General features: G+C 38.9%; 1 protein-coding gene across 1 annotated transcript in view; it reads right to left on the bottom strand.

The window, feature by feature from the left end:
- LOC123263005 (E3 ubiquitin-protein ligase synoviolin A) overlaps nt 1-19,831 on the bottom strand; it is a 233,649-nt gene that overhangs the window by 41,812 nt on the left and 172,006 nt on the right. The window contains exons 5-6 of the mRNA XM_044725521.1: nt 14,663-14,877; nt 14,357-14,574 (exon numbers count right to left, since the gene is read on the bottom strand). Of these exons, the coding sequence (XP_044581456.1) occupies nt 14,357-14,574; nt 14,663-14,877 (433 nt within the window). The remainder of the gene's footprint in view (nt 1-14,356; nt 14,575-14,662; nt 14,878-19,831) is intronic.

Here is a 19,831-nt window from a genome sequence, read left to right as displayed (position 1 = left end):
CTCCGAGCGCGAGCCCAAATTACCTCGAGCTTCTTCATTTACCCTCGACTTAATTGATTTACCGACCGTGAGTGTTACCCGCCGCGAGCCGCCGAAAAATTGAAATAATTAAATGTGTCAAAATTAATTCTGATGAATATTTGAATTTTTCTTTTTGTTGTTTGCGGCGACAATTGAACTTATTGTTAGTTATAAGTAATTAACTTACTCAGGCGTTAATTTTTTTTATTATCATTTTTTCTTAAAATTGTTTTATTGTTACGATCGATCAATTTGAGAGTAATTAATTGTTCATTCAGACGCATTAATGATTATTAACAAACTCAAGGTTAGTTAATTGTTTAATTATTAAGTATTATTATTTTTATTTAATTTAAAATGAATTAAATTGTTTATTTCGCCGCACAATCATTTGTTAACCAATTTGAGGTTAATTTATTGTTTATTCACTAGTATTATTACTTTTATTTAATTTGAAGAAAAATAAGTTGTTTATTCCGCCGTATAATTAGTTATAAATTAATTTGAGAATTTTGTGAGCTGATGATGGACCGAACTTAATTATTCTTTTGATTTTTTTTTGTTTTCATTCGATTTCGATTATTTTTAGTATCGATTAATTGATTATGTCAACGTAATACTAATTATAGTATATTATATTATATTATAGTATATTACTATTTGCGAATTATCGACTGATAACAGCTATAATTTTTTTTGTTTGTTATTTTTGTCGTTATGTCGACGAGAATTAAATCGTTACTATACGAATTTGGCGACACCTTATGAATTATATTGGCGACTGCTAGAATAAATTGTTAACTGAACATTCGGTAATCAATTTTTAACTTCCCGCTAAAAATCTCAGATTTTCGAAAATCGGGAAGTTATTGTTTTCACCCCGTTTTACAAAAATCGAGTTTTCATCAAATCTCGACATTTGAAGGTCACAGGAAGCTTCCCTGACTATTTTTACGATGATGTCCGTACGTCTGTATGTATGTGTATGTGTATGTGTGTGTGTGTGTGGATGTGTGTGTGTGTGTGTGTGTGTGTGTATGTAAACCTCTTGTAACTTTTGAACGACTTGACCGATTTCATCGCGGTTGGTGGCATTCGAAAGGGCTTCACTAAACTTAGATTTCCTGAAAATTTTAACCGATTCGGACCGGTAGATTTCGAGAAAATCCAAAAAAAGTGAAAAAAAAAGTTGTTTTTTTTTAATTTTTTTTAAATATCTCCGAAATGGCTGAACCGATCGGTCTCAAAATCTAATAAGCTCTTAACCTTGAAAACCTTCATCGATCGCCACCAAAAACGTTAGAATCGGTTGATGCGTTCGTGAGATATCGTTGTCGAAAAAAATCGAAAAAAGTGTTTTTTTGTAATAACTTCGAAATTCATGGCTCGATCGATTTAAAGTTGAAAATTTTTCATGGAGCTTCAAAAACTGCGTCGATTGCCGCCAACCGCGTGAAAATCGGTTCATTCATTCAAAAGTTATAGCAGTTTGAAAATTGAATAAATCGTGTTTTATCAAATTTTGATAAGACTTTTGAGCTCGAAGAGCTCAAAAGCTTAAAACAGCTACTTTTTTTATAGAGCTCAAAAAAGTACATCGATTGTCGCCAACCACGTGAAAATCGGTTGATTCATTCGAAAATTATAACAGTTTGAAAATTATAAAAATTGTGTTTCATCGAACTTTGATAAGACTTTTGAGCTCGAAGAGCTCAAAAGCATAAAACAGCTATTTTTAACTTCCCGTTAAGAAAATTGAAAATTTTCAAAAATCGGGAAGTTATTGTTTTTACCCCGTTTATCGAAAATCGAGTTTTCATCAGATCTCGACGTTTTGAGGTCCTAGGAAGCTTTTCTGACTATTTCCGCGGTGATGTCATCGTGCCTGTATGTATGTGTGTGTCTGTGTGTGTGTGTGTGTTTGTGTGTGTAAATCTATCATATCTTTTGAACGGTTCATCTGATTCGATCGGAATAAGCGGCGTTTTGAAGAGTTTCTTTGTCTCTAGAATTCTGATACTAATCTCAATAAAAATCTCAAAAATGAAATTATCAGAAATTCATTTTTTTGAAATATCTTTTAAACGGCTGAACCGATCAATTCCAAAAACTAATCAGCTCTTAACCTCAAAAAACCACGTCGATTGCCACCAGCCCGGTCAAAATCGGTTAATTTTTTCGTGAGATATCGTTGTCGAAAAAAATTGAAAAAAATGTTTTTTTTAGAATTTCTATGAAATTTTTAGTCTGACCAGTTTACGCTTGAAGATTTTCCAAAGAACTCGAAGAATTGCGTTGAATGCCGTAAACCGCGAGGATATCGGTTAATTCATTCAAAAGTTATTGCGGTTTGAAAATTCAAAAAATAGTGTTCTATAAAACTTCCATTAGCCTTTTGAGCTCGGAGAGCTCAAAATTACACATAAATTATATTTTTGAGCTCGAAGAGCTTAAAAAATAAGTGAATTGTTGAGCACTTAGGTATGGAGGTAGCGGGAAGTTGCAGGGATGGCCATTAGGGTCAACCGTTTTCTTAATTTTTTTTTACTTCTTCCCTCCCCGAGATCACGTAGATTTAATACTTTTGCTTTTCGCCGATTATTAGAATTTTGAATCTCTTCTTTGCCGACCCGCCGCCCGACGACGATCAACAACGACTTCGAACCTTGGAACGGTAAGTTCCTGGCGCCGCACTAACTTCGAAACTCAGGTAAGCCAGTTTAGGTGGTGCTCTCCGGCCCTGAGGACGCCAGTACCGGCGAAATCCCATAATAATATATATATATATATATATATATATATATATATATATATATATATATATATATATATATATATATATATATATATATATATATATATATAATTTTTAAGAAATTTTACTCTTGCAGTCGTTTTGTCTATGCAAAACTGACCTTAAAGTACTGAAGTATAATAAGTCTTCTCTTTTTTTGTTGAACATTATTCATTTTTTAACTTCCCACTAAAAAAATCGAAAAGTTATTGGTTTTATCCCATTTTGATAAAATCGAGTTTTCATCAGATCTTGACGTTTGAAGGTTACAGGAAGCTTTCCTGACTACTCCCGCGAGGTTGTCACTGTGTGTGTGTATGTGTGTGTGTGTGTGTGTGTTTTTATTTTTTTTTTTTGTTTTAAGGGGGGGGGGGGAACCCTTTTTACGGATTCTAGGCATAGTTGCTTGGCCTGGATATGTGGCGACTCGACGCAGTGTCATACTAAAACTCGACGCTAGCGCCCCTACCCACTAAACCCTAAACCCCTTTTCCTCTTTCCCCTAATCCCTCATGGAAACCGCCGTTAGGCATTACTTTGTGCGGGGAGGATCTAGCTACTGCTCTTTCTTCTGGTAGCTAAGGTGTTATTTTATCTTTCTTCTAGTTGTTGTCATTTGCTCTTCTTCTTTCGATGGAACGCAAGTCTATAAGGACTTCTGTTGCAAATGTGCTGATGGCGTTCCAGGAGGCTCTTGATGACAACATTGCTTCTACTATTGTCTCTGGTTGGATTTTCTTCTTTAGGATCATCTCCAGCTCATCTCGCTGTGGGTAAAATCGTGGGCACTCAAAGAAAACGTGCTCCGCGTCTTCATTGATTCCTGGGCAGGACGGGCACTCCGGTGAATCATCATGCTTGAAGCGGTGAAGATACGTCCGAAAACATCCATGTCCTGACAACAACTGCGTGAGATAGTAATTGACCTCGCCATGACTTCGGTATAGCTAAACGTCGATCTTCGGTATGAGACGGTGTGTCCATCTCCCTGTTGTCGCGGCGTCCCACTGCGATTGCCATCGTGCGATGCTGTTCTGCCGTTCTTTAGCTCTGAGTTCCTCGGCACTTTGTGTGGTTGTCCTCTTTCGTTGGTAAAGGTTCCGTCTTTCCTCAGCTAGGACTCTGAGCGGCAAAGTTCCGGAAATGACACACACTGCTTCCTCTGATATTGTTCGAAAGGCGCTTGCAACTCGTAGGGCACTCATACGATATATTGGTCCAGCTTTTCTCCATGAATCTTGCACCTCTAGTGCGTCAGCCCAAATGGATATTCTGTAGGTGAGCACCGATGCGACTACTAATGACAATAGTAGCCTCCCGCTCTGCTTTGGGCCTCCGACGTTCGGCATCAATCGTGCGAGACTAGCTCTCACTACTGACGCTTTCGTATAGATGTGTTCCACTTGCTGCTTGAAGTTGAGTCGGGCATCAAGCATCACTCCCAGATATCGTATATGAGGTTATGATGTGATTTCTCGGTCACCGACTTTTAGCTTAATTGTTTCAACTTCTTTTCGGCTGGTAATAAGCACTGCTTCGGTCTTCTGCTTGGCCAGTTGTAGGTTCACTGTATCCATCCACTGGTTGATCTTCTCAAAAGTGATGTCAAACAGATGTTGAATCTCGTCGAGGTGTTTGGCGACGATCACTGCGGCAAAATCATCCGCATACGCTACCAGTTTGACACATCTTGGAAGCTTCAGTCTCAGGAGCCCGTTATACATGATATTCCTCATAAGTGGACCAAGAACAGAGCCCTGTGGCACACCACCGGTTAAATCATACTCTTTCGGACCATTCTTTGTATCGTACTTCAGCACTCTATCTGTAAAATAGCTAATCACTAGTCTGCGAAGATATGTTGGCACGTTCTTCTCGTCGAGAGCTTGCATGATGCAGTCCCAATTAGCGGAACTGAAAGCATTTTTGATGTCCAAGGCAGCCACCAGGCAGTACTTCTTCGTTCCACCCTTCCATCTAGTTCCTGCGATTGTCTCTTTGGCCGTATTAACAACCAGGTTGATCGCGTCAAGGGTTGATCGTCCTTTCCGGAATCCATACTTGTTGTCTGTCAAGAGTGAGTCGACTACTGCATCTATTCGCTGATGGATGATACGCTCAAATATCTTACCCGTCGTATCTAGCATGCAGAGTGGTCGGTAAGATGGTTCTTCTGGCGGTTTCTTTCCTTTAGGTAAAAGTACTAACCGTTGCTGTTTCCACTTACGAGGAAAAGTCCCCTCCTTGAGGCATGCGTTGTAAGCGTCTAGAAATAATGTTGGTGCTGCCTTTATGATAGTTTTCAAGGCTATATTAGGGATTCCGTCCGATCCCGGCGCTTTATTATTTCCTACCCGATTACAGGCCTCCAACAATTCTTCTTCATATCAGTGACAGGTGGAATGTCGTCCAGTTCATCTTGCGTTGACTGATAATTGAGACTGTGTTGCTGTGGAAACAGCGCAGTGACGATTTTCTGAAGGAGTTGGGGACACGTAGGTGACGGAATTTGTTGTTTCTTCAGGTGCGTCATGACCACCTTATACGGCCGACCCCACACGTCTTTGTCGACCTCGTATATGAGCTCTTTCCAGCATCTTCCTTTGCTCTCTTTTATGACCTTATTAAGTTCACGACGAGCTTTTTTGTACTCTGCGATCAGCACTGCAGAGTTAGGTCGTTGATAGCCACGCTGAGATATTCTTCTCTTTCGATGACACTCTTTACGGAGGTTGCTGATATGATCATTCCACCAGTGTACCGCAGGTCTTGAATTCATAACACGTTTGCGAGGCATACTGGCATCACAAGCTTGTGTTACTCGCATCATCAGGGCCTTAGTATGTTCTTCTGCACATCCAGTCTCTATCGGATCACTATCGAGGGCTGTTAGCAATACTTCTGGGTCAAGAGATTTCACCTTCCAACCGACGGTGTTAAATTGCTTGATAGGCCCCCTGAGGTTCTGGTCATTTGACGTTTCCCAGAGTATCGCATGATGGTCACTGGCAGTGTAGATGTCCAGTACCTTCCAGTTAGTGTTACCTTTAGCAAGGCTGGTACTGACAAAAGTGACGTCTACAATCGAGCTTGCGTCACCTTTGGTGTAGGTCGGCGTGTCACCACTGTTGAGCAAGACTACATCTCATGTAGAAAGAGCTTCTAGCAGCTCTCTTCCTCGTGCATCAGTCTACTTACTGCCCCAGTACACTGCCCAGGCGTTAAAGTCCCCGGCTATCGCCACTGGATGATGTTGCTTCGCGTCCTCGGTCAGTCGATCCAAGAAGTCAGTAAACTCAGCAATTGAGAGGCTAGGTGGTGCGTAGCAGCTGTAAAAACGGATGCCATCTACTGATGCTGCTACAAAGTCAGCGCTGCCATTGGTAGCTACACTCTGGAAAGGGAGCCTACCACAAGCCCAGATCACAGCTTTCGTGGTGATATCCGTCTCCCAAGGTTGTCCAGCTAAATGTTTATATGGCTCCGATAAAAGCACAACGTCGAGCTTTAATTCCCGTACTGTCTGCATAAGCAGGTCATGCGCAGCTTCGCAGTGATTGATGTTAAGCTGCAGTATCCTCATGTTCGTTTATTTGTCAGCTTCTGGAGTGCTTCTTGGAAGACTGGGCATCGGCCAGAACCAGACCGGTGAGCAGTGTCCTGAGAGCCAGGTTTTTCCGCACATAATGCACATTTCACTTTATTTGGGCATTGAGCAGCTTGGTGACCTGTTTGCCCACATTTGATGCAAAGCCCAGATCGGTCGACTTCGTTTTTACATTGGGCAGTAGTGTGCCCAAAGTGCCAGCACTTATAGCATCGTAGTGGTGTCTCAACTGCTCTGACACGGCAATTTACCCAGCCAATCCTTATTTTGCCTGTCTTTCCGAGTATATTCTGCACTATTGCTGCTGGTAATCGTACCGAAGCAGTTTGAGTACCTCTGTAGGCCGGACGAATTTTAATGACATCTTCAGGTATTTCGTAGTCATTTCCAGCTGCCTCTTGTAAGGCCTTCCGGACATCGTCTTTAGTTGTTTCGTCGTCAATGTCCCGGATTTCAAGCTGTTCCTCTGGGCCTTTACAGATGACTTGCGCTTCTTCTTTAAGGATGCTCTCGATGGTCTTCAGCAAAGCTTGTCCTTTGTCTGCGGTCTTTCTGGAAAGCGTAATGGGCATATTCCCATCATTCGTCCTTTGAACCTTGTCAACGACGTCACGGGTCTGATCTGATGGGACATCTTTTTTAATCCGACGCAGTATCTCGGCATATTTTGCTTTCTCAACGGGTCGAATAATTAAGGGATCTGGTTTGGTGAATTTTCGCGGTTTTTTCCGCTTAGGCTCCGGCTGAGATTTGTTCACCGGTTGTTTTGGTAACCGCTCTCTCGCTTGCTCCTTCTTCTCCTTCTTGGATTGGACCTTCTGCCATTTAGTCACCTCTTTTTTTCCGACGTTCTGCACTGCCGTGTTTTTCGGAGGGCTTGGTTTCAGGTCCTTTTTCTTCACAACTTGGCTGGTCGTTGGGTCGGGAGAAGATCGATCTTTTCTCTTAGTTGACTTGCTGCTAGTTCTGCTTCTGTCTTCCGCGACTGATTCACCGTCACCTTCGGCTCCAGAGTCCATTGCTTCTTCATTCACGACAGTTGCTTGAATGCTTCTCTCCGGTGTAGTGCGAGAAGTGCGTCGTACTGTTAAACGCCATTCTTCATCAAGTTTCTTGAATCTCTGGAGGGCATTGGCTACGCTGGTCGTCTTGGTCTTAATCTCCTTGTGGATATTGACCTTAGATTGGATAAAGTCATTTAGCTCACTGGTCAGCTTTTCAAGGCGTTCCAACGCTTGCAACCACTCCATTTCAGCGCTTGCTTCAATCGCTGCTTGTTGGGCATGAGGCCCGTTTTCACTATTGTTGTTTTCCTGAATTTTACTTATACTTTTAAATTCACCGGCGCATCGTACGGAGTGGTTTGTCATAACTAGGAACGGGTGTACCCTCGGAGATAGTATTCCTACCCCAGTTCCCTGAGGCCTAGCCGACACTTAGCCAGTCCCGGAATACACGGACGGACTAGACTCGCTCGGGGCGGTGAAGATTCCGATCTCTAACACTCACTGTGTACTTCCTGATCAAGGCCCGAAGTGACTGGCTCCTGATCCACTGCTGCAACTTACACCTCGGCAGAGCAAGCTCACATCAGCCGTGGCCTGCATCGTCGGAAACTCCGACACGAGGTTCCGGTCACTCCCAGTGGGTCACAGCAGGGAACGATCGTCTTGTTAGGTCAGTTAGTGTGACCAACTCATTAAAGGGGGAGTTTTGTCCACGGGAACGTATTTTATTTGGCTCCTACCCTCTGTACCAGGTATAGCGAGCGTTCTCCCATCCGCTACGGGGAGACGCACCTGGTAGCAGTTTCTCCTCTGCCCCAAGTGTGTGTGTGTGTGTGTGTGTGTATGTGTGTGTGTGTGTGTGTGTGTGTGTGTGTGTGTGTGTGTGTGTGTGTGTGTGTGTGTGTGTGTGTGAAAGTATGTGAACCGCTTATAACTTTTGAACGGCTCGACCAATTTCATCGCGGTTAGTGCCATTCGAAAGGGCTTGACCAAACTTAGACTTCAGAAAATATTTGGACCCATTCAGATAAATAGATTTTGAGAAATCTTCAAATAACTGAAAAAATTTTTTTCAAATGTGGTTTTTTTGAAACAACTCTTAAACGGCTTCATGGTTCAACTCTAAAAACTACTCAGCTCTTAACCTCAAAAAAACACGTTGATCGCCACCAATCCGGTCAAAATCGGTTGATTCGGTCGAGAGATATCGTGAACTAAAGAAAACTGAAAAAAGTGTATTTTTGGAATAACTCCGAAATTCCTAGCCCGATCATTTTCAACTTTGAGATTCTTTGTGAGGTTTGAAAAACTGCATCAAATGCTGCCAACCGCGTGAAAATCGGTTTATTTATTCAAAAGTTGTTGCGGTTTAAAAATTCAAAAAGTAGTGTCTTATCAAATATAAGACTTTTGAGCTCAAAAGCATAGGAAAGCAATCTCTTTGAGCTCGGAGAACTCAAAATAACTTATAAATTGTATTTTTGAGCTCGAAGAGCTCAAAAACATCATCGGTGCAATTTTAAGCGCCTAAGTTTGGAATTAGCGGGAAGTTGCAGGGATAGCCTTCAGGGTCAACCGTTTTCCTAATTTTCTTAAACAAACATCACTTCATTTTTACCTCACGTACTTATTTCAAAGGACTGAAAGAAAATATTCTACTTTTAGGTTAAAAAAAAAATTATGAGCTACGATTTTGAAGTTCATTGATACTAAAAATTTCCTCATAGAGTTTTATTGGGCTTTTCAACTTTCCGCTAAGAAAATTGAAAATTTAAAAAAATCGGGAAATTATAGATTTTACCCCGCTCTGCAAAAATTGAATTCTCATCAGATCTCCACATTCTGAGGTCCTAGAAAGCTTTCCTGACTACTATCGCGAGGGTGTCACTGTGTGTGTGTGTGTGTGTGTGTGTGTGTGTGTGTGTGTGTGTGTGTGTGTGTGTGTGTGTGTGTGTGTGTGTGTGTGTGTGTGTTATAACGGAGTTTTGCCTGACCCGGGGATTTACCAAGCCAGGCTCACCGTTTATATTGGAAATTTTGGCTTACTTAAAAAATCGATTATTAATTAAAAGGGCGCCAGGAGAATGATCTTTAATTAATTACTACTGCGACTTCGGCTAGCTCTTACCTCTTTCTCAGGGCGGCGGGCCATGCTAAAATACACGTCGTAAAAAAAATGGAACAGCCAAATAAACGAAATTTTTTAAAATTACTCGAAATAAATTCGGAAGAATTAATAAAAAAAATAACAATTTATTCAACAAAAAATACGTCGGCGGTTGATATTAATTTTTAACAAAAAATTTAAAACGTCGTAACTTAAATTTCCACTGAATTTCAGGTAGTACTACCGGTTTTTTGAATTGGCGTTCAGAATTTAATGAAATTTGCCATAATGTTACTTTATAATATCTTAATTAAGCAGTAAAATTTTTGGAAGCCTGGCGAGTCCTGAAAAAAAGATATTAATATTTACATATTTTTGCCTTTACCATTGATCCTTATGGAAAATTACAGACTTTATTTTATTTCACAAAACTGGACGTTCAGATTCTTATAAAAATTGAGACAACGAAAGAAAATAACATCTAGAACATATTTAATAACAATCAGTATCGTTTCCGAGCATATGAAAATATTTATTAATAAAAAACATTCAAAATTTGTCTCTGTCTCTCTTCCTCCAACGTGATTTAGTATAGGGAAATCTACTACGTTAATCAAATAAGGTTAGGCTTCGGGATTTGACTCTTGTGGTAACGGTAGTACTACCTTCAACAAAATAAGAAAAAAACGTCGTTACCTCAATTTTATTTCTCACACTCGCATTCGTCCATCGGCAATCACACTATGTAATAACAGCATTACAAAAAAAATAATCGTAATGCGTTGAATCCTCGCGTATTATTTTGTTAATCAAAATATTTTACAAAATTACAACGTGGGCTCGAAACGCTGGATTCAACACTGAACAAGAACGTCGGCTTATCAAGCAATTGAGCGTCGTCCTCATCGTAGCAGCTCGGAAAAGCTTCGTGCGGTCGACTCGACTAATTAATTAAATTTAGAAAATAAATACTTTACAACAAGTTACAAATTAAATTCAAATAAACAAAATCGCGACAATACTTCGAAATTGAATTTATGTTGCGGAGCGCACAAAAGCGCGTCCGTATCCGTCGACAGTCCAGCCTCGAATTGTCTTCTTCACAGAGAAGTACCCACTTCTTCCTTCGTTGAAGTTGGCGGCGCTAATCGTCGTTTCCCATGGAATTGATCCCAGTTGATAGTTGACCTAGGTCCGTATAACGGTCAACGGACTTAAACGACAGTTTTTAGTCACATCTGCTCCTGCAGTACTGACTAACCAACTGTCATCGATGGTGATTATCGTATTGGAGAACTGCGGCATTGCAGCGTCGATCGTAGTCAGACCTCTAGGGTGTTGACGCCGCTCGATGTCTCGCTCGCTTCGGTACTTGCTTGTTATCCTCATAGCTCTATCCTTGTCACTCCACTTTGTAGCTCGTACTCGCTGATACCCGTTCCATCTCCGTCACTCGTTCAGCGTTGCGTATTTTTACAAAATAAATTCATAAAATTTTCATTCATTCACACATAACATTCACAACGTTGGATTCGAGCCTGGAAAGTGATAATACCCCAAGTATTGGGCGTCGAATAAAAAATCCATCACGTTACAGTGTGTGTGTGTGTGTGTGTGTGTGTGTGTGTGTGTGTAAACCTCTTATAACTTTTGAACGGTTCGACCGATTTCATCGTTGTTGTTGCCATTCGAAAGGGCTCGGCCAAACTTAGATTGTCAATACGACTTAGACCGATTCGGACCGGTAGATTTCGAAAAATTTCAAAAAACCACAACAAATTTTTTTTTTAATGTGGTTTTTTTGAAATAACTTTTGAACGGCTTTACCGATCAATTCCAAAAACTGTTCAGCTCTCAACATAAAAAAACAACGTCGATCGCCGTCAGTCCGGTCAAAATCGGTTGATTCGTTCGTGAGTTATGGCGGGAGTGACTGTGACTTTCTGATTTTTTCGTCATGACCCACTGCCACCGAAACTAACAGTTACCACTGCGAAATCTTACCGAGTAAGGCCTCATGACGCTGTCAGATTTATTTGGCAACGCAGGTAAGCTCAAAGATTTGGTGAGTAAACTAGACAGTTACACACGGACGAGACTCTTGCAGGGGGATAAGTATTATGACTCAAACAGGTCTTGCGGCTGCACCTCTCCGTATGGGCCCCGCTGGTAACTGGTTGGGTTGTTATTATATTACCGATCAGGCTAACGCAGTCGTTGAATGGGTTTCTTTTTTTTTGTACAATTGACTGAGTACGAGGATTCGTACGAGGATCGACATTAGATTCCTGAACAATCTAATAAAATAAAAACCAAAGGTAAAATTTTTACAAAAAAATTCCAATTGTCTTCTCACGAATTCTAGTCAAGCGCCGGTTAAATTTTACAATGTAGTTAATAAGTACTCAAGGTCAAAACGACAAAGAACTAACGAATATTTGGCGTCCATTCTAAATACGCAAATTCTTGTCGATTATTTTACTCGATATCTTACTATGAACAATTGAATTATTATTTATTAATATTATTTATTGCAAAATTGTTATTCTTCAATATTATATTATTTGTTGCAAATGATTAATTATATTACGGCGCATTTAAGACTGATTCACCGGTAGATATTCTTTTGATAATTAATTTTGAGATCGAGATAAATTAATATATATTTATTTGTTTGAACTGAAAATTTCTACGTGGTTGATTTATTAGTTTGAACCTAAGTTCTGGAATTTATTTTTGATGATTTAATTTCATCAATTGAGATAAAATTATTTATCAGCGTGGATATTAAATCCAAGAATGTTTAGTTAAAATTATATGATGAACTTTAGTGAGAATTTATTTATTTTAACATTGAATATTAAATTTGTGATTGAATTGGAATAAATTTATGCGTCGAATTTTAGTTCAGACTTTTGGGAATTAAATTTTTAGTCTTGGTAATATTTTGTAATTTAATTGCTAGCTGATGACTGAAATTTTTAAGTTGAAAATTAATGTAATATCATTCTTGAATTAAATTTGTTATAAATTTTTATTAAATAAAGTAAAGTGAATTCGGTATGTGTGTGTAGACGTGTGGGTTATGAGTGTGTGAGTGTGGTGAAAGCGTTCCCTCGCATACGACAGTCTCTGTACGAGGTGTTTTGTTAGCTATTCAGTTAAGGTGTAAATTGTGGGGGTGTTATCAGGGATCCTTCGCATACGACAGTCTCTATGCGAAGTGGTTCTTGTTGGATGTTAGTTTTTGGCTCTGGATAGCCGCCAGTTAGGCTAGACGATCTTTGCGTACGACAGTCTCTGCGCAGAGAAATTTCATAGTTCTTGTCAGCCGACAGTTAGGCTGTAGTTATAAGTCAATTATAGTGTGAGTGTGTGAGTGATCACTTTGTTAAATTTTGTTATTAATAAATTTTGGTACCGTTGTTAATTAAATATTTATTCATTTTACAGTACCTTCCTCCACTCTCTCTACCCTAGACGATAAGCTCTTAGCTCTAGATCGGTTCCAGGAACCGTGATAATAACCTGGTGGCACCCTTTTATTAAATTAATTTAGCTTTTATTTTTGTTTATTTTTATTTGTTTATTTTAATAAAATCAGGGGCCAATTGAACAGAATTAAAACTGTATCGAGTCTCACCACATATTCTTCTCGTTCGTGAGCTATCGAGCAGGAAAGAAAATCGAAAAAAGTGTTTTTTTTTCGGAATTATTCTGTAATTTCTTGTTCGATTAATTCAAACCTAAAGATTCTTTACGAGGCTTCAAAAACTGCGTCGAATGCCGCCAACTGTGTGAAAATCGGTTCATTCATTCAAAAGTTATTGCGGTTTGAAAATTCAAAAAATAGTGTTTCATGAAACTTCTATCAGACTTTTGCGCTCAAGGAGCTCAAAAACATAGGAAAGCTGTCTCTTTGAGTTTGAAGAGCTCAAAATAGCACATTAGTTGCATTTTTGAGTTCGAAGAGCTCAAACACATCATAAGTGCAATTTTAAGCGCCGAGGTATAGAATTAGCAGGAAGTTGCAGAAATGGCTTTTAGGGTCAATCATTTTCCTAATTTTTATTGCATAAAATTATTGATAAACATTTTCTAGAAGACTAAATTCGAGAAAAACATAAAATTTTTGATAAATATTCCCACTCAGATCATAAAATTAACTGTAATGCATTAAAAACATTCAAATTTGCGATAAATCGAACTTTGAGCTCGAATAACTTTTAATTCGTTAGGTTTCGGAAAAAATCATAGGATACCTTTTTTTGTAGAGCGTTCAATTCTCTACAAGAATACGTGAAAGAATTTTTCTTTATGACCCACGACGGGCTAGGAATAAAAATCAGAAGAAGCAAAATAATTTTTACTATGTTATTTTTACGGGAATTAAAAAAATGCGATGAGGATAATCTTAATATCAATATTCAAGGCTCATCTTTTCACAGTAATTTTTTTACATGCAAAAGAAACTTTTAAGCCTGTTTGGAAGGAAAAAAAAATTTATTTTTTTTTCTATCACCCTAATGAGGGTATTAGTTTTGAGAGATTGCTTTTTTTTTCTTCATTTAAATATTTATGTATTTACTGAAAAAAATTACTTCAAGTTTAATCCCAATATTTAAGCTTCTTTTTTAATCGCTTAAAGTTTTGACATTCAAAATCCATAAAAAAATTAGAATTGTTAAGTTAGTTAAATATCTTTCACCATCCTGTCTTATCAGAAATAAAAAACTTAGTGTATACACTTACAGTGTATTTACTCAGTATACTGCAGTTAATTAGTTATCTTGCAATACATGTATATATTTATAAAATACCTTCACTATTCATCGTTGATGGTTGATTAGATTGAGATGTCGAAACATCTCCCCGTACTTGATTCGGTTGACGACTATCTACGCTGCTGACAGCAGACCTTAAAATATTCAAACGACAAGTTGGACACGTCTGTTGCCGTTGAAACCATGATCGTAAACAAACTGTATGAAATATGTGATTGCACGGAAGTTTCTTACTGGCTGCAATCATTTCTTCTCTAAAATAATTAAACAAATTAAAAATAAATAATTATCAATAACTGACTGACTATTGACTATTTTTTTTTTATAAAAACGATAGTTTACCTGCAGATTATACAAACATTGTCGGCAGCGGCTAGCTCCTCGGAAGTAGCGTCAGGGTAAAACATATTCATATTTCTTATTGCTCGTCTAGACATTACAATGTCTTGGAAAGCTTTTTTGAAATTTCGCATTGTAAAATACATAGGTCTTAATGCAAACAACGGCAGAGTATACAACTTTACCATCACAGTTACAAAGGCAACATATAATATGACCTTTCAAAAATATGAAACAGAGAAAAAAAATAAGATTAATTCATTGTAATTCTTTTTTGATAAGCGATAAGAATCATATCACAATGCCTGAGAAAAAAAATTTTACATAATTACAGGTAATGTTACATACTGACATACAATTTCTTATAATGATTATCGCGTGAATTTATATAATTATATATGATTATTAAAACATCATAAATGTATATAGGTTATTCCATGTCAAATCAACCAATAGTTGGAATCGACCCCTTTCGATTTGGATAAATTTTGATCAGAAGTTTTCATCACCAGAGAGTGATGCGCGGGCGTTGAAAATTAAAAAAAATTTAAGTTTATAATCTATAGCTCCTGCAGAATTGATATTTGGCAAAACTTTTTTTTTCTTGCATCTTGAGTTCAATTAAGAACTAATTTTACGAAATTAAACCAACAAAGAATAACGCGGCATAAAGTTCAAAATGACGAAAAAAATAATTTCGCCAATTTTAAATCCTCGAGGAACTATAAAATAAAACTTTCATATCTTTTTAATTTTCAACACCCCCGCAGTGCCTTCTGTGGATGGAATTTCGTAAAATCCATTCTCAGCTAGATTTAAGATGACAAAAGTCATAATTTTGCCAAATTTTAATTCTGTTGGAGCTGTAGATGAAAAGTTTAATTTTTAATGCCCGTTTGATTTTTTATAATAATAATAATAGGCTTATTTCATAAATTATGAGGTTTACAAATGATAATTTTTACTATCGTAAGGTTTAGAAACGGCTAGTTTTTAAGTCCTGAGGTTTACAAACGGCTAATTTTATCAATTTCCAAGTTTAGAATCGGCTAAATTCACATGGCGAGGTTTTCAATCGGCTAAATTTATTATTCTTCAATTTTTCCATTTCATTTTTTTAAATATTTCTTTTTTTCGACTGTTTACATTTTAATTTGAAATAATTCTAATAATTTTATGTTTTTAATTCGGCTGTTTTAAAGCTAGCGTTATTTTAATAATTCCAAGTTTTTAACTCGCTTATTTCACAAACGGCTTTATTTAGGAATTTTCTTTTTCTTACATGAACGTTTTTTCTTTTGTCATATTTTATTATCGGCATAAATTATTTTTGAAATTATTTATATTTTTCTCATTTTAGTGATATTGTTTTTTACGTTTCGCTAAATTTATAAACGGCTAAATTTACAGATTTCAAATTTTGGAGCTTACAAACGGGCCAAATTTAGAAGTAGCGAAAAAACTGAAAACATACCCGAATTAATGCAAGCGATTGTACATAAGGATCATCGTCGAATGTTTCCTAACGCGCTGAAAAAAACTAATGTAACAACTTTATAAAAGTATCTATGATTAGAGAAAAAATAATAATATTGGTACTTTTTTCGATTCATTGTAATTTTAATAATCAATTTTTTAAATTAAATATTACTTTGCTTTCAGAATATACATTAAGGTCAGAGAGGTCGTCTAAAATATAAATATTAACCCTTTTTTCATTTTTGAATTATTCAATGACGATAAAAAAATTAGGAAAACGGTTGACCCTAAAGGCCATCCCTGCAACATCCTGCTAATTCCATGCTTAGACGCTTAAAATTGCACTTATGACGTTTTTGAGCTCTTCGAGCTCAAAAATACAATTTATGTGTTATTTGGAGCTCTCCGAGCTCGAAGAGATAGCCTTGCTATGCTTTTGAGCTCTTTGAGCTCAAAGTCTTATCAAAATTCGATGAAACATGATTTTTAAAATTTTCAAACTTTTGTAACTTTTGAATAAATCAACCGATTTTTACGCAGTTGGCGGCGATCGATGTAGTTTTTTACGCTCTATAAAAAATTTAGAACAAAAAAATTATAAAAACGGTAGACCCTGAAGGCCATCCCGACAACTTCCCGCTAATTCCATACCTAGGTGCTGAAAATTGCACTAATGATGTTTTGAGTTCTCAGAGCTTAAAGAGATAACTTTTTTATGCTTTTGAGCTCTTCGACCTCAAAATTCTGATAGAAGTTTCATAGAACAATATTTTTTAAATTTCAAATCACAATAACTTTTGAATGAATCAACCGATTTTTACGCAGCTGGCGGCATTCGACGCAGTTTTTTCATCTTCATAAAGAATTTCCAAGTTTGAATTAATCAAACTAGGAAATTCAGAGTAATTCCGAAAAAACATTTTATTTGGTTTTCTTTCTTAATAATAATAATAATAATAATAATAATAATAATAATAATAATAATAATAATAATAAACATTTATGTCATTGAGTTCTCGGCCCCGGCTGAATACAACATCTCAGCCAAAGAAGGGCACAAAAGACAGATATATCAGGATCTCCTGTTTGAAATTGGCAAACTTTACCCAGGTTACCGTGTCAAGCTCGTCGTCCTGATTGTTGGCGTCCTCGGAGGGATGAAACAGTCTTTTGTATTCTTACTTGCCAGAGTTCCAGCTTGCTCATCAAAAGCTGAATTCTTGGCGGTCAGGATGCAGAAGGTTGTCATACTAGGTTCCCTCCGTCTACTTAGGAAAATGACTTTGGCCTGCTGTGATCACTAACCGCCTTGTTGTGCGGAGTGGTCCAGCAGTAATGGATGGAGCTCAGGCTGGGCCCTCGGAGAATCGGACTCCGGGGACAACCCCCCTGAGCATTTAATAACATAATAATAATAATAATAATAATAATAAGCGGTGCTTGCTACGTGGCCTCCAAGCGGCGCATCGCGGGAAACGCAGACCATAACACCAGGTCTGTAGGCGAACGACGTAGCCGATGCAGTGGGCCAACTACCCACTGCATTGAAATACTGAGTTACAACAAGACGTAATCTCAGAAGTGCTCCCCACAACCGGTCCTTTTCGGATGAGGACCATTCATCAGGTGGGAGGAGCACGCCGGACCCGATGAACGATGACGACCTTGGCGCTTTAAGGACTTACTTTAAGTGGACGGAGGAACTACGAGTCGACCTCTTGGTGTGCTACCAACGTAGCGAGCCGGGGGTGAGCGGTTATATGGCCCGGATGCACACTCTTTGGAGTGATATGCATCCGGAGCTAGAGCATTTTACGCCTAAACACCTGCGTAATTATGCCGCATATCTTCGGCGTAATAGAAGATCGCTTGTGCCGCATAGAAGGCAGTCTAATAGACTTTCCTTTCCGGCGCAATTACACCAAGAGCGACGCCGTTCCTCCTTGGATGACAACAATCCCTTTATAGGACGGCAAGTAAGTATATCTAAAAAGATAACTTACTCCCAACAACAGCTAGAAGCGGTAAATGAAGATCTCCGTGCAAACATCCTGGAGGATTCCACCCTGCTCACTGTGAGTCAGGTTGTGTATGGTGCAGCAGTTTCGGCTTTTCCGAGAGAGAGATATTGTCTCTCGATCGAGGCAAGGTTGAGACAGCACATCTCACAACTTGGACTCAAAATTGACAGATCCCGGAAACAGGTCTCCCGCATTCAGTGTGTGATTGAGTTTGAAACAACTCAAAGAGCATACACGCCCCGAATTCTGCGCATTGCTGCTGAACTTCGGTGGCGTCATCACACACTGAATAAGAGTACTCTTCTTGTCATCAAGGAAGAGTCTCTCAATAAATTGCGGGCTCTAGTGACTGCCAAAAAGTCACTAGAGAAAAGGCTGAAGCGGTTGGTCGACAACTCGTTGTTTCGATCCAGCCCTTCACGCTTTCTGACACCAAAGACCGATGTTACCGGGAATTATCCAACACCTGAGCGGGTGGAAGCTTTTTGGACTGAGTTGTATGGAGATCAACCAAACGTGAACGCCAATACTCCAGCTCTGGACGACTTTAAAGCATTCTGTCGGGAACACCGTAGACAGAATGCTGATGAAGAGAGCCCTGCAGTCAGTGTGAATGAAGTTCGTTCAGCTCTAAATGGCAGCAAAAATTGGGCTGCCCCGGGACCAGATGGCATAAATGTCTTTTGGTGGAAGAAGTTTACTTCTACCCACCTCCATCTGGCCCGTATATTTACATCGTACATTAGAGCTGACGAACCGATTCCAGACTGGCTCGTGGAAGGGCGAACCGTACTGATACCAAAAAGGTGACTTGTCTGACCCAAAGAATTACAGGCCTATCACCTGCTTGAATGCGGTTTATAAAATTTTTACAAAAATTTTAAACAACCGTATTTTGCAGGAGATAGAACCTGTATGGCAACAGATATATGAACAGCGTGGCAGCAAAAGAGGCCTGTCAGGTTGCAAAGAGAACTTGATAGTTGATCGATGTGTCACACAAGATGCGATCTACTATCAACGTAACCTGTCAATGGCCTGGATCGACTATCGCAAGGCATTTGACTCAACTTCTCATGAGTTGATTTTATATCTCCTCAAATGCCTGGGGGTCAATCCTGAAATAGTGGAATGCATTCGGCGTACAATGCAGCTCTGGCGAACGCGTTTTCACATTGGAAGTGGAAACGCATTGCACATAACCGGAGTTGTAGAGTACAAACGAGGGGTCTTCCAAGGTGATTCCTTAAGCCCTCTGCTGTTTTGCATCTCACTGCTGCCTATATCTGTTGCTCTCCGTAAAACTCGTGGGTACTCTGTGGGGCCTCCGGGTGATCGAAAATACTCGATTACCCATCTGCTTTATATGGATGACCTGAAGCTGTATAGTGCTGATGAAGATCATCTACAGGCGGCTCTTAACATCGTAGCAGAGTACACGCGGGATGTCGGAATGTCTTTTGGGTTGGACAAGTGTGCGGTCGTACATCTGGCGAGGGGTAAGTGCTCTGTTACGGGTGATGATGTCGAGTTGGTAGATGGGAGCGTTTTAAGACAATTAGACGCCGGAGAGTTGTATAGATATCTAGGAATGGAAGAGCACCGCATGCATGCGGTCTCCGAAGTCCAAGCAACTCTCCGTAGCGAGTATGTTAGGAGACTCCGGAAAATT

Source organism: Cotesia glomerata, linkage group LG1, assembly GCF_020080835.1.
Source record: "Cotesia glomerata isolate CgM1 linkage group LG1, MPM_Cglom_v2.3, whole genome shotgun sequence".
NCBI lineage: Eukaryota > Metazoa > Arthropoda > Insecta > Hymenoptera > Braconidae > Cotesia > Cotesia glomerata.
The sequence above is the reverse complement of the archived record's forward strand: the minus strand, read 5'-3'. Positions and strand labels throughout refer to the sequence as shown.